This window comes from Sardina pilchardus, chromosome 20, assembly GCF_963854185.1.
Source record: "Sardina pilchardus chromosome 20, fSarPil1.1, whole genome shotgun sequence".
Classification (NCBI taxonomy): domain Eukaryota; kingdom Metazoa; phylum Chordata; class Actinopteri; order Clupeiformes; family Clupeidae; genus Sardina; species Sardina pilchardus.
In genome coordinates, this window is record NC_085013.1 from 10,875,138 (window position 1) to 10,889,693 (window position 14,556).

A 14,556-nucleotide genomic window follows, 5' to 3' on the forward strand; every position below is an offset into this window, starting at 1 on the left:
ATGATTATCCTACATTTCATTCAAATGTTCAAAGTGAAGTGAATTGCTGCCTCCATGCGATGTGAAATATAAACAGCCGTTTGAATGCAGACATCCATCTATGGTCTCTGCAGGGTGAGGAGGAGAGGGCTGCTCCGCCCATCAGTGAGGTTTGGTAACAGTGCCTCAGAGGAGAGCAGACGCAGTTGAGAGAGACTCTGCCAAAAGAGATCGACACATCATAATTAGATAGATAGATAGATAGATAGATAGATAGATAGATAGATAGATAGATACTTTATTGATCCACAAGGGGAAATCCAAGCAGCTTAAGACACCACACACATCATACACTACAATGTAAACAGGATGATAAAAAAGCAAATCAACAAATCAACATGATTAATTAGACATGTGAATGGGGTGGGGTTGTCTTCAAGTAGCAACTTATGGCACAGGTTTAAAGCAATGCACATTGGGTTTCACACAGTGCCAAAAAGCATTGTATGAAGTCCAGCATCCACAGCACTGTAAGTTGCTGCATGAATCCAGATGCATCGGATGTCCTGCATCACAGCCTGATTGGAAAGTGATAACAGACTGAGCTCATAGATATCTGATGACTTCATGCAAGCTGACACAGCATGGTCACACACTGAAGGGTCTGTCCTCACCCGTTTTGACTTTGAGAAGACCATCTTTGTGTCTGTGTTATCTGACTGAAGTGCCTCTGTGCTGCTGTCCTCTGTGTCGCCTCTCCTGAGGTTTCTGGTCATTGTACCTGGTCCACGAGGGAGCAGAACTCAGTTGGGAAATTCATATCAAGCTGCAATATGTCCTGAGTTATGCCTAGACTAGACACCACCAGAGCGAGAGTGAATCTAGACAAATATCATTAAACATGAGCTTTGGTAAGGTTAACATTAACAAAGCTGAATCCTTTGAAGCAACTTAACCTTACCTGAGAGCGCTCCTCTGGAGCTTCTGAGGAAGAGGATGGGGGAGCTCCTGGAGCTTCTGCCTGCAACTAGAGCTAAGGTAAAAAACCCTTCATCAAATACCCTCCTATAGAAATACTATGATATTACCTCTAACACTGTAATAAACACCTGCAATGCGATGATGGTACATGTGAGCATTGAGCACTGGTTGCTTAGATCTGCAGTCAGAGCACGTACTGTAGCTGTGAGGTGTGATGTTACCTGGTGAGGAGGTGCAGCTGGGGAGAGCTGTCCCTGTACTGACCTGCCTCTGCAGCTGACTGACCAGCTGAAAGGCCTCCTGCTTCAGACCCCTCTCCTGCTGGAGCTTACTCCTCACCTACACAACAATGCACCACAGTTACTCCTCACACAACACAAACCAATCCGCATCTAAGTCACCACCACCCTCCATGCCACCTGCAACAAACCAAATTCACTACCCAGCTTCACTCCTCAAATGAAAGACACACAACACACTATCCACAGATCTACCTTTTCAATACTGAGTAGGATCTGTAGTACTAGCAACCCATGTTACAATTTGTTAATGTGTTTGTACACATCCATAGCATAAGCACCCCTGTGTTCCAATGTGCTGCTGGACTAATAGCTTGCTATGCCGGCTGTCCCTGTCCATACCTGACTGTAAATGTGTGTGTGTGTGTGTGTGTGTGAGTGTGTGTGAGTGTGTGTGTGTGTGTGTGTGTGTGTGTGTGTGTGTGTGTGTGTGTGTGTGTGTGTGTGTGTGTGTGTGTGTGTATGTGTGTGTGTATGTGTGTGTGTATGTGTGTGTGTGTGTGTGTGTGTGTGTGTGTGTGTGTGTGTGTGTGTGTGTGTGTGTGTGTCTCGCCTGCTGCAGTTCTTTGCTGCTGTGCTGCAGCTGTAGCTGGCTGTGCCTGCGTCCCGTGTGCAGCTGCTGGGTGAGCTCCTGTATGAGCCTCTCTCTGTCCTCGGCCTCCTCCTGCAGACGCTGCAGCCCCAGCGCTCCAGAGCCGTGCAGCTGCGTGCGCATGCGCTCCTCCTGGGCACCGCCGTGCTCCACCTCCTGCAGACGCTGGCTCTGAGGAACAGTGGAACACACACCGAATTCAACACACACACACCATAATTCAAGTACACTGTATTTATCTCATCTCTTTCTCTCTGAACTCATTGTATGTATCTGCCCTGTCCATTTAGGCACAAATGTTCCTCTCCCTGAAGACTGCCCTAACAAGTTGCATCCTAAGCTGCGATACTTGCACCCAACAATGTCAACGTCGGTAACAGTAGCACAGTAGTTTCACATTCTAACAGGACTTGTTGTGCTTAAACTCTCAGGACTTGTTTTGCTTAAAGCTTAAACTCCATGGGGTGTGAAGCGTGTGGGAATGAGGGGAAAGCAGGTGGGCTTTACCTTTTGGCTGAGCTGCTTCCTGGCGCGGTGCACCTCCCTCTGGCTGTGCTGCATGGCCTCCCTCAGCACCTCCAGCTCCTGCTGCAGTAGCGCCCCCTGCTGCTCAGACTCCAGCTGCACGCTAACGTAGGCCAGCTGCCTCTGCAGCTCCCTCTACACACACACATACAGTACAGGTTCACTCACAAGGAACAGTCAAACATTAAATGGACTTTTCTCTATCCAGGCCTATCAATATACTTTTCTCTAGATCAGGGGTCTCCAACCTTTTCTCCTCCGAGAGCTACTTCGACAAAATGGACATGGCCGAGATTAGTAGTAGCATGCCATGTATTCACAAGGCTGATCTCCACCCAAAATCCACTGAATACGATTTGTATGATTTTTAAAGGTTCCTTTCAACTCATTTACCTTCTTTCTTTGTAGACTGTGGATTTGATTCCATACATAGGAATTTTAATATGTTTCCCAAATTACTGGGTTACCAGATTTATGAACATCTTCCTCAAACCTTTTGGAGAGCTACTTAGAAACAGGTGGGAAGCTGCAGGTAAACCGCGAGCTACCTGTTGGAGACCCCTGCTCTAGATCGTCGTCCTGTGTGAAGTGGTGTCCAGACTCCCCGAGGTCCAGTACCTGTTTGGTGCTGAGGAGCTCCCGCTGTAGCTTTCTCACAGCAACAGTCTCTCTCCACTGACCCAGTGCCTGCAGCTTCCTCATTGCAGCCCTCTGCTGGGAGTTCTTGATCAGAAGGTCCTGCTGTGCCTCTTTCTGCACGCAGAGATGTACAGTAGGTTTAAAAAGACAAAATGGCCTCAAATAAATCTAGCAAAATACTAGGCGACATACTTTCAACATATTCTACACACAAGAAACAATAAGATGTTTCAATATTATTAGTTCTCATTGTGAAAACTCCCTTGTTAGAACAAATTATGGCAACATGTATTTAGCAGCACTAATCTTAGTGACCATAAGGCCATGAACATTTTTCATTCCTGTTATGTCATATCATGAGGGAATGGTAGAACTAGTCACTTCACCTGAACCAGAGTTTCTGCTCGGTCCTCAGGGTCTCTGGAGGAGCCATACTTCTTCTGGAGCCTGGAGATGCGCTCCACACCCTCCCGTCGGGCTCTGCCCACCATCTGCAGCACGTCCTCCTCCATCTTCTGGTGGTAACCATCCAGTCGTGACTACAGGCACACCACAGGGACGCTTGATTAGGAGTCCAGAAACTAATGAACTGTGCAAGCTCATTATGCTTACATACAGCATGTCCCCTTATTAGTAGCACATACTCTATACCATACATACATCCTCTATGCATTACTAAAATGATAAGTTTGGGTTGGGGTGTGTGATGTATAGTATAAGTATAAGTACTTTTTTGATCCCGTGAGGGAAATTCAGTCTCTGCATCTGCATCGCTGCCCCCTAAGTAAGTTTGAGTTATCGTGGCTATCTGTGCTTGGGTGTGGGTGGTCACTGGTCTCCCACCTTGAGCTGGAGGCAGGTGGTGAGGAGCTGCTGCACCAGGGCGTCGTGGTGCTGTCTGTGCTGAGCCCTCAGCTGCTGCTGCAGGGTGTTGCGCTCCTCCTCCACCTGGGCCAGCTGAGCCCTCAGGGCCGTCGTCTCCACCATCAGCCCCCGGCACAGAGCAGACGCCTGGGACACGGCGCAGGGAGAAACATGGGGCACGCTTTCATCAAAAGGCACACAGTAAGACCCACCTGCTTCAGTCCACACACACACACACACACACACACACACACACACACACACACACACACACACACACACACACTACACTTCACAGTCACAGTTCACTTACAATGACATAAAACCAAAATCAGCACATGAGAGAATCTCCCAAGCATACATAGAACATTTTATCATAAAACACTTGTGCTGTTAAGCGAAGCATGAAGCTAATGTGATGTACTTGTGACTGGAAATACACACACACCTTAGTGAGTGGGTCACTTGACTGGATGTGATATTCCTCCAGGTTCTTCACATCCTAATGCATGAAAAATACACTTTTTATACACTGAATATGTATTTGTTCATAGACTGTATGAGCCCCACCACCACTCATTACCACTCTTTTCTCACGGCTACCTGTTCCCGCTGGTGGAGCAGCTTGGTCTCCTGCTGCAGGAGATGCTCATAGAACTGCGAGTAGAACAGGAAGTTGCTCCGCTCGCGGCCAATCACGTCGCGCGACAGAGCACTCAGACACTCCTGCAGATGGGCACGGGAGAAGGACACCTAGGGCACAGACAAATGACCTCTTCCACCACCATTTTCACATCCGCGGCAACAGCAATGGCTGCCCACCGCTCAAATGTAGAGGTAAAATTTCCCTGGGGATGAATACTAGTATCTATCGATCACAGTCACTGTGATTGTACCTGCCCCTCAGAGTTCTGGCCTCCAGACAGCAGCTGATGCACAAAGTTCTCCACAATCAGCGGCCTCTCTGGTGTCGGACAGTGCTTCATGGGGCCTCTCTTCCACACATCTGCATACGCACACACAGAGGAGGTGGAATATTTAGATAGGAGCTAGTGTTTAAACTCTAAATCGTAAAGCTCGAAAAATTTGTTTTTCTTTACCTGTGGGTAAGGCTGTGTCTTGCCGTGTTCTCTCTGCCAGGAGCAAGGTCGTCTCTTTGGCCATCTTCCATTGTACTGCCTTAATCATGTCACACTCCATGCTCTCCAGCAGTCTCAGCAGCTGGGTCAAGACACACACACACATAGACACACACACACACACACACACACACACACACACACACACACACACACACACACACACACACACACACACACACACACACACACACACACACACACACACACACACACACACACACGTCACTCACACACACACACACACCAACATGTTAAACAATCTTCATTGTCAGTGTTGAACATATGTATAATAGACACTTCGGTTAACATATTTTTTTTTGCTCTTGAGCTCATCATCTAGTGATCTGTCCAAAGCAATGGTTGTCATTGCGCACCTCCCAAGTCTTCAGCTCTGCCTCACAGGCTCCAGCAGGGGGCGGCAGAGGCTGGCCATCCACCAACAGAGCCTCATACTCCCGCTCCGAGCCCAAGTGCTGCGCTAGAGCCCTCATGCTGGGGTACTGGATCTCCTGTCTGTGATACACAAACAAAAACAATGACGCACGCCTATGTTAAAATGTATTAGCCTCCAAACACAAACAAAAAGACACACCCACTCATATTGCACAACACACTGTAGTATCACTGTTTCAAGTACTGATTACTTACAACCCAATCATTTGTACAAGCCCTGTCCAAAACAGCATTTTTTTGTGTTTCTTTCTTCATTTTGTAAACATTTTGCACAACACAAAAGTGGAGATAGAAACTTATAATTCTCAGCTCACGAATGTAGTACCGCTGTTTCAACTAGTGATTAAAACCGAATCATTTGTACAAGCCCTGTCAAAAACAGCAAATCGTTTTTTTTCCGTGTTGTTTCATTGTGTAGGCGTTGACGTGCGGCCGTCTCCACAGAGCAGCGCGTGGAGCCCCAGGGCCGTTACGCACCTGTAGAGTGTGGTGAAGTGCTGGTAGTGAGTGGGGCTGTGGATCTGCTGGACGCCCAGCCTGTGGCGGCCCCAGATCTCCTTCAGCGTCTCCAGCTGCTTCCACAGGAGCAGGAAGCCTCTCTGCTGCTGCAGGCCAAAGGTGATGTCTCTGGGTCTCCTCACAGAGCAGTCTCCATCCGCCTCAGCCACAACACATTCTTCAGGCTCCTACAGAACAGATGTAGTTGGTTGGTCTTATTCATGAGCTTCATCAGGTCCCTTTCCACAGGTGTATAAAATCAAGCACCTAGATTATGAATGCAGACTGCATGGTGTTTAATTAACCCATCTGTGGAAAGGGACCTGATGAAACCAATGAATATTTCAAACCCATTTCTAAGTCAAAACTGTGTCAGGAATGTGTCTGGAATACAGTGCAAGACTATATTTTCACACCCAAACCCCAATGTGTATAAATACTCTGTATTTTAAGGGACATACAGTAGGATAAGTGGTCATCTACCTGAGTTTTATTTCTCTGCACTTCATCAGTGGCCTGTGCGGTCGTGTCCAGCTGGAGAGGCCCCACTGGCTGCCCACTGCTCAGCACCTCCTCCAGTTGCAGGGACACGCCCAGCAGCTCCCCATTGGCCACCTGCCGGCTGCGCTCTCCTAGGCCACTCAGACACAGCTGGCGGTGGCGGAGAGTAACAGTTAACCAATCAGGAAAGACGACTCAGACCCTTGACAGACAACTGAGGTGCTTTCAAGTTCACGAACATAGGCGAACGTTTGCGAACGTTCGCAAACAGTATTCCGCTAGCCTTGAGTTTTTGGCGAACGTTTGCTAACAATAGCAAACAGTCTGAGGAGGTGGTGCGCCGCGAACATACTGTACAGTGGAACTGGACGTGAGTTTGACGAACGCAACAATGCAATTACTATTAGAATGGAATGTTAACACCAAATCATCCAAATTGAACTGTTCAAAGAAAACATGTTCACCACAAACGTTCGCCACCGTTTGCCAAATTTTAACGCACCTCTGGATAACACCATCAGCTGTGACTCCCTAACTCACCAATAGACAAAAAATGACACCAGAATGATGTGGAGAGGACAGCAGAGCTGGTGCAATCAAAGCAACACAGGACAAATAGATAAGTACTTTATTGATCCCCAAGGGGGAATTCAAGACAAAATGCAATGTACCTGCATGCAGAACTCTATGGGTGGAACATCCCAAACATCTAAAGGATGGAGTCCGTGGCACAACATAAACCATCTCCATGGAAACAGTCTTTGAGCCTGCAAAAGCACACAGGCATACGCAACGTACTAAGAGCTGTCAGACAAACTGGAAAGGTTAACGTGATCATGTGACATCAGCCTGAGGTCAGGTAGCACTCGACCTGGCACAAATAGAACAGGTTAGTCATTCACCTGAGGGCTGCCTGACTCCAGGGGCTGGGGCAGAGGCAGCTGGTAGCTCTGGTCAGTTTCTCTCAAGCTGCCACTCAAGAGGGGGAGGGCGTGACCCATGTTGTCATTCACACTGTGATAGGCTGCGGTGTTTCCAGTGGACAGGAATGTTTTTCTTAAAGAGGCAGAGCAAATGTTTGTCAAATAGTAGTATGTAAAAACCATGTTGGGATACACAACAAGCCGCATTGTGAAGTGTATCTACATAAAGGGAGCATCACATTTGCATCAAGCCACGCTGTCTATAGTTTCCAACTCCAGCTCACCTGATTGTGTGACGTGTGGCTGCATCGAAGAGCAGGAAGAGCACCTGTCTGCGCAGGTGGAGCAGACGTCCCACGGCCTTCGGGCTGCGCGGGTCACAGAGAGAGTCCACCTGCTGCTGAATGTCCCAGAGCTCAGCACCTTATGAGCACAGATAGACTGAAACAGTAAGGACTGTGGCCTTCAGCATACAGAGAATCCATATCATATTTAAAATGATGTAACCAGATTACAGACTACTTCAACTTCAAATACTGTAAGTATGCTCTATGGCCATCAGATTTCAGCTCTAGTCTATAGGTGTGCAAGAGGGTCTTTCTTTTGCAGTAAGTTGATCAGCCCAAGAAAGTAAGTGTGTGTCATGTAAATAATACATGTAGTTCTACTGGCATAGATAGACCTGGTTTATCTAACATCAATGTAGACATTAATTGCACAGATATACAAACTTCACCAGTATTTTGAATGGCAAATGAGAGGATGAGAGGTTGTGAGGGCACACACAAATGCACTAAGTGAATAGATGCCAACTTGATTTAAACTAAACAAACTTCAGCATTGTTCTAAATGTACAATCGCTGTTCTTTGAGTGGAAGGGTAAAAGGTTGTGAGGAGACATACTGATGCTCTCAGTCCCACCCCAGTCAGCTGTCAGAGTGCTTTGGCTGGCAGAGCTGAGGAGAGAGGCAGCACTCCCCAAGCGAGCAAAGCTGATGGTGTAACACACAAGGTCATGAAGGGCAGAGGCGATCTCCAACATGTGCTGAAGCGCCCTTTGACACGTCTGGAGGACACACACACACACACACACACACACACACACACACACACACACACACACACACACTCACAGAGAGAGAGAAAGAGGGAGAGAGAGAAATACAAACATAAAATCAACACAGAAATACACAAATAAACACACATACAAACACTTCTTGTAGTAAATGTTTGCTTCATTCATGGTGTGTGTATTATAACTGTGCTATGACTGAACTGTATTTTGCATGCTAAATGTGTATAAACATTGTGCAAAACATGAGCAGCTTGCCTTCTCCTCCAAGCCTCGGAACATGAGCAGAGTCTCTGTGTAGTGTGGCAGGAACCACAGGTTGAGAACAGCAGTTCCGTCTGCTGACAACAGAGCTCTGGGACGCTGCTGGAACGTTCTGGAATGGTATGACATACACACTCTAGCTCTAAAGACTCCCACAGCTGACGTCTTAAGGTTAAAGTTAAGTTAAGGCTACAACTCAAAGGCCAACAGTGGTAAAGGCCTGAAAGATAGTTTCTGTTAACTAGCTTGCCATTTAACCTGGTCTTGGACTGAATTAAGGGTTTCTATGACATTGTAATACAATATCTATTCACTTCCTTTTGGGGGGCCTCTACTCAACATTTTCAGTGGTATCATCATACCAGTTACAACTTAACATCTAGAATTACAATGGATTCAATCAAATAAAACACACAAACAAAAAATACTAATAAATACAAGTCTGTAGTAGAGCAACTCTTACCTGGGATCTGTTGTGAGTGCCTTCTCTGAGTCCTGGTTTGATTTGGCTTCATTAGACTTACCCATCATGAAGTGGGTTTGGCAGATGGCAGGAAAGTCTCGCAAAAGTAATGTGAGGCTGTGGTACAGGGCAACAACCTGCGCCCTGACACAGCACTGAGACATGCTCACACTGAGCCTACAGGTGTGTGCAGAAACAAGGACCTTGTCAGTAACATTAACAGGAACCTACTGTAAGTCACAGTAACATTTATTCAACGTTTTCTTAAGGCAATAACAACTCAGAAATAACAAGATGCCAGCCTTCCATATGCCTCCCGCTGCTAGTTCATAACCTCCTGAAGAGGCCCCTGGGTCTACCAGCTGAAGCTCACTCACTTGGAACAGAACTCTAGGATCAGCTTCCTCTTGGTCTTTGCTGCTTCATCCTGTGGTGAAGTGGGAGTTTATGGAAGAGAGCTCTCAGCCGGTTTTGATTATAGATAAGTCGGAGGGATATTTAGTTTCAACATTAAGCCGCTATAAAAAGAGATGCTGAGAGTTCTGCTCTGCCTCTGGGACCGTGTTACTGACCGTGTTCTGCAGGAGGGTTCCTGTAGCCTCCCTCCGCTTGATGAAGGCGTTCAGCATCTCATCTCGTGGCCGAGTCTTCTCCAGCTGGACGGACACAAATGACTGTGCGAGTCTGGAGAAAGAGGGACAATCAACAATTCATCAGTTATGGATAGACATGAATGACTGCAAATCTGGAGAAAGAGGGATAATCAATTATGTATCAGCTATGGATAGACATGAATGACTGCAAATCTGAAGAAAGATGGATACGCAACAATTCATTAGATGCAAGAATAAACACAAATTACTCTGTAAATCTGGAGAACAATAAATGAACAATCAATCAGATATCACAATAGTAGAACACAGAACACTCCTTCAGGTCCCTATTTCCACTGCTATTGCAAAGAGTGATCTGACCTGCGCCTTGAGTCTGCTGCACATGTTCTGGGTGCTGCGCTGGAGGGGCTCCTGTCCTGTGGGCGTCTGCTCTCATGCTGCACCTGCATCTGAAGGAGGAAGGAACTCTGTCCAGTTTAGCATAAACACACAGCCATACATTCACAAGGTACTGTACCTAAATCTGTACCTAAAGCTGGTGTCAGTGTCGCCAGGGAGAGACCAGACCTACCTTCTGTGACTCGGCTGCAACTTCTGCCCAATAGCAAAGTGAGGCTTGCTTGATAGCACTGATTAATGTATTCTTTTGTGTCACCTGACATGCCAGGGTCACCTGCAGGTTTTCAATCCCTGATCCATACAAGAGCTGTGAAAATGGCAACTGAAATTACACACAATTTATAAGATACAAAATATATATTTACATCCATACTTAACACAGAGTATTTTACTTGCTTGCATGACTGCCTCCCGAGTGTGAAAGCTGAATCTACCGACATGGTTGACATCGAGCTCCTGAATGGCCAGGGGCAGACTAGAGGGGACATACCTGCAGGGAAGTAGGGGAGTTCACATCAGGACATATGATATCAGATGGCATCAATTACTGGTCACCCTTCAAACAGTGTAAGTGTGTGTGTGTGTGGTGTGTGTGTGTGTGTGTTCATGTGTATATGAGTGTGTGTGTGTGTGTGTGTGTGTGTGTGTGTGCGCGTGCATAGTGCACAGTCGCTAAATGTGCACATATATTAATTTATTGTATGGTCCCCCATTAATGGAATTCCAACTTGGCATGCATTCAGAGGGTGTAACATTGATCCTACACCTCCAATTTCATGTAGTTTTGAACATGAAAACCAAAGATGACTGGTGATTACAACACCTTTTGCTTTTTCCTTTTTAACTAGGTGGCGCTACAGACCCTTTCAACAAGAAAAACAAAAACAACATTCTATTTTGTCCCCCAAATACCTCCGCTGCATTAAGATAACATGTGGAATGTTAAAACAGAAACCTTGTGGGAACAACTACGAGGGCCTCTCTGGCCCTGGCCCTCTGTCAGGTAAAATTCAAATAGAATGCAAATGAAATGAAAAGCACCACCTGTCCACAATGGAGTTGTCCTCCAGTAGAGCTGTGATGAACATGGACCGCTGTTCAGCCACATCCTTCAGCACCGCAAACTCAAACTGAACAGGTCGCAAATACAGATGGAAGTCATCAAAGCCCAGTTCCAGAGCTAAAGATTTGTATAACCTTCAAACACACAGAGACACAGTTCAACAACTTGTTAAAAATGTGTCTCTCTTCACAGTTTTTTCAGCTACGGTTTCCTGTTGCTGTCATTGAGCAATTTAGATTGTTTATTTTGAGGATACAACAAATGAGACAACATTCCAATGATTTACAGTATGTTTATGTCATATGTCTATGCATCATAAACAACTGCAGTGTGTGTGTGTGTGTGTGTGTGTGTGTGTGTGTGTGTGTGTGTGTGTGTGTGTGTGTGTTGTCTTAACTGTGCAAGGTGTGCACTCTCTAAAGCAGCCTCCAGCAGACGATGGCGTATGGTAACCAGCTCCAGAAGGTTTGTGAACGTCTCAACACCAAGGAGCTGCCTGTCCCTCTCAGACCTAATCTCCTTCTCTTCTGCTGACCTCAGAACAGCCAGACCCACATCCCTCACCAGCAGAGGGTCCTCAAAAAATACCTCTGAAAACAACTGACAAAAAGGAAAAAGGTAAAAACTAAATTCATATCGTATCTTTTTCTTTTATTATCTTTTTTTGTCAGTTGTTCAAAACTATTGTGTTCCTGTGCGTTTACCAACAGCATTGCTGAATAGTATAAATCATTGGGAATCATTGGGACACTAGACACGTAGAACCTCTGTGAGCCCAAACCTACATCCTTCTGGACCTGGGGGCTGTAGAAGGCCCCGAGTGGAGCCTGGGTGTGCCAGTAGTGCAGTGCCTGCTTCAGGACTCTCTGTTCCAGGGCCACGTGTTCCAGAGCTCCATTGGCTCCATGCAGTTGGCAGAGCTCAGCATGGGCCCTCCCCAGGGCCTGGTACACCTGCCGCGCCAGGCACAGCGAGGGGTGGACCTCCAGCAGGAAAACACTCTTCAAGGCAGGACTGTAACCACGGACACATATATACATAAACAGACTTTATCCATATACTGTAAGCACACAAGCACACACACACACACACACACACACACACACACACACACACATAGTAACCATAACAAAGGATAAGAAGTCTGAAATGTAAACATTACTCCTCTCTTTGTCAATGCTACCAGGCTGTAAATTGTACCTAAGACACACACACACACACACACACACACACGTTTTGCTGACTTTACATATCATTGCACAACTCATGCACAGACCTGCCTCCACAAAGAGTGACCAGCTGTTTGGGAGTGTAGTTTGGAGGCAGGCCAAACCCCAGAGTAGCCCTCCTGTCCTCCCTCCTCCACACCCGCAGGAGGTATCGACGCTGCTCATCAATCTGACCAGGAGCACACAAGTATGAGCAAACATGTCCGGGCAAGAACTTATCCCTGAGACAGCACTCCATACATACTCCTAAAGCCAATCTAAATGGGAACAAGTGATCTGAATACTGTAGCTCATTTCTTAACACAAAAACCATATGAAACAAGGAACAACTACCAGCATTTACAATTCACATTTTATATTTTACATTTATTAATTTAGCAGACACTTTTATCCAAAGTGACTTGCATATGTCAATCACATTACATGGGCCATTCTCCCCAGGACCAGCACCATTAAAGGTGCCTCACCTGCTGGTCCAGGACCTGTTTGATGAGCTCCTGGTGCATCTGCACACAGAGCAGCTCCTGGTCGTAGGCCTGTACACAGTACCGGGCTGCTGGGTCCAGCTGAGGCCGGCGATGGATGATGTCTGTGATGACCTGGGCCATGGCAAGCCTCTCCTCTGAGTCTGTTACGTGTTGGTAGGCCTCAAAGTAGCAGTTAAGCAGCTGGACACAAACATGCATGCATGCAAACACACACACACACACACACACACACACACACACACACAAATACAAGTTGAAAACTGAGCAGGTACTGAGATATTGATACTAAGTCTCTAAGATCCAAAACCTGTCTGTTCTCTATTGTATTTGATTGTTCTTTGTCACTTGGCTGCGCAATGTCAAGCCTGACTAACGACAAAATTAAACAAAATATTGACAGAGATCACTTCCTCAAACAGCTGAGTACCTGCATCTTTTTCTCTATAAATGTGGTCTCGCAAGTCCACAGGTCCAGTAAAACAGCCTGACGATCCACGTCTATCCCAGCCCAAGAGTTCAGGTCCACCTTAGACTGACCTGATGCTTCCGCCATACACCGCTCTGAAAGGGTGTAAAATGTTACACAGGCAGTCACCTTAAAATTCCCAAAGGTAAACTAGCATTATGTGCAAAAGACCAAAAAGACTTAATGTGGGATTATGAGTTTAAAATGCCACACTTACAAAAACTACTATGTATTAAGAAACTGTCTGAAGTATTTCAAGGCGCAACATCAAGGATCAGTTTGCTGCAATTTTCCCATTTAAAATTCAACAAATGCTGACACTAAAACTAAACAGACTTCCAAATCTTCATAATCCTTAAATTTTGAGCGGCACATTCAATTGCCACACTTGTCAGAAATCCATACTTCTTTTAAAACCACAGTCACACATCATCTACCAAGTGACTTCCCTACAGTATGTGGATGAGTAGATGTTCCCTACCTCGGCTCCTGGTCTGGATGTAGTGGGAGGCCATGAGGAGGAGGGTGTGCTCCAGCTCCTCCAGGTCTCTGAGCGCTGCGTCGTACACCACAAACAGACCCCTCTGGTCCTGGGTGCGCACCTGCCTACCCTCTCCGCTGTGGTAGTCGTGGTGGTTCTCCACCTCCGGGAACTCCATAAACTCAGAGGAGTGAACCTGTATACACATACAAATACAATTTTTACACATACAGGTGGCAGGCCTTCTCCTATGAGATGTGTAAAAACCATTGTCCATCAGCTATTCCTAATGGATTTCTGTCTTTATGAACAAATCTGTGTTTGCAACTGTATCCTGTATCTCACCTGGTAGTCCATAGGTGTGCTGTAGACCTGGTGATGAGGACCTATCCCACCTCTGGAGTCGACGTCTCTCCTGACTGCACTCATCCAGCCCCACTCCTCCCTCCTGTCCTTCAGCTCTCCACCCTCCATCACCACCGACGCCGTGTCAAAGGTCAGCGTCCTCTCCACTGACCGCATGTAGTTCAGCATGTTCAGACAAGCATTCTGGAACCAGCATGGCAACAGAAAAGTGAAACTACGACAACAATTAATCCATGTTAATGATCCACTACTATT

At 46.4% G+C, this 14,556-nt stretch overlaps 2 protein-coding genes across 2 annotated transcripts; both read right to left on the minus strand.

The window, feature by feature from the left end:
• Nucleotides 1–61: 61 nt before the first annotated feature.
• On the minus strand, nucleotides 62–10,496 carry LOC134067059 (coiled-coil domain-containing protein 162-like). Its single transcript, XM_062522113.1, has 26 exons — nucleotides 10,381–10,496; nucleotides 10,170–10,258; nucleotides 9,768–9,879; nucleotides 9,573–9,622; nucleotides 9,196–9,372; nucleotides 8,727–8,844; nucleotides 8,300–8,462; nucleotides 7,681–7,819; nucleotides 7,376–7,529; nucleotides 7,145–7,240; nucleotides 6,456–6,623; nucleotides 5,952–6,160; nucleotides 5,396–5,534; nucleotides 4,980–5,100; nucleotides 4,776–4,885; nucleotides 4,483–4,632; nucleotides 4,328–4,381; nucleotides 3,859–4,026; nucleotides 3,402–3,554; nucleotides 2,995–3,129; nucleotides 2,359–2,511; nucleotides 1,813–2,022; nucleotides 1,182–1,299; nucleotides 941–1,012; nucleotides 654–760; nucleotides 62–197 (listed from the first exon to the last, which is right to left on the minus strand). The coding sequence occupies exons 2-26, from the start codon at nucleotides 10,256–10,258 to the stop codon at nucleotides 99–101; spliced, it is 3,264 nt and encodes a 1,087-aa protein (XP_062378097.1). The 5' UTR covers nucleotides 10,381–10,496; the 3' UTR covers nucleotides 62–98.
• Nucleotides 10,493–14,469, minus strand: LOC134067983 (uncharacterized). The gene is made up of 10 exons (XM_062523476.1): nucleotides 14,281–14,469; nucleotides 13,936–14,131; nucleotides 13,416–13,549; nucleotides 12,968–13,168; nucleotides 12,548–12,669; nucleotides 12,057–12,285; nucleotides 11,669–11,871; nucleotides 11,253–11,405; nucleotides 10,601–10,698; nucleotides 10,493–10,515 (listed from the first exon to the last, which is right to left on the minus strand). Exons 1-10 carry the CDS (start codon nucleotides 14,467–14,469, stop codon nucleotides 10,493–10,495), a joined length of 1,548 nt encoding a protein of 515 aa, XP_062379460.1.
• Between the last annotated feature and the right edge of the window lie 87 nt (nucleotides 14,470–14,556).

Coding starts and splice junctions, on each gene's coding strand:
- LOC134067059 (XM_062522113.1), bottom strand. CDS start 10,258: ATGCAGGTGCAGCATGAGAGCAGACGCCCACAGGACAGGAGCCCCTCC. Junction 8,845..9,195: donor GCACTCACAACAGATCCCAG/GTAAGAGTTGCT, acceptor ATACCATTCCAG/AACGTTCCAGCAGCGTCCCA. Junction 761..940: donor CTCCAGAGGAGCGCTCTCAG/GTAAGGTTAAGT, acceptor CTCGTGGACCAG/GTACAATGACCAGAAACCTC.
- LOC134067983 (XM_062523476.1), bottom strand. CDS start 14,469: ATGCTGAACTACATGCGGTCAGTGGAGAGGACGCTGACCTTTGACACG. Junction 12,286..12,547: donor GTCACTCTTTGTGGAGGCAG/GTCTGTGCATGA, acceptor CCGTGGTTACAG/TCCTGCCTTGAAGAGTGTTT. Junction 10,516..10,600: donor GGAGGCAGTCATGCAAGCAA/GTAAAATACTCT, acceptor CCATTTTCACAG/CTCTTGTATGGATCAGGGAT.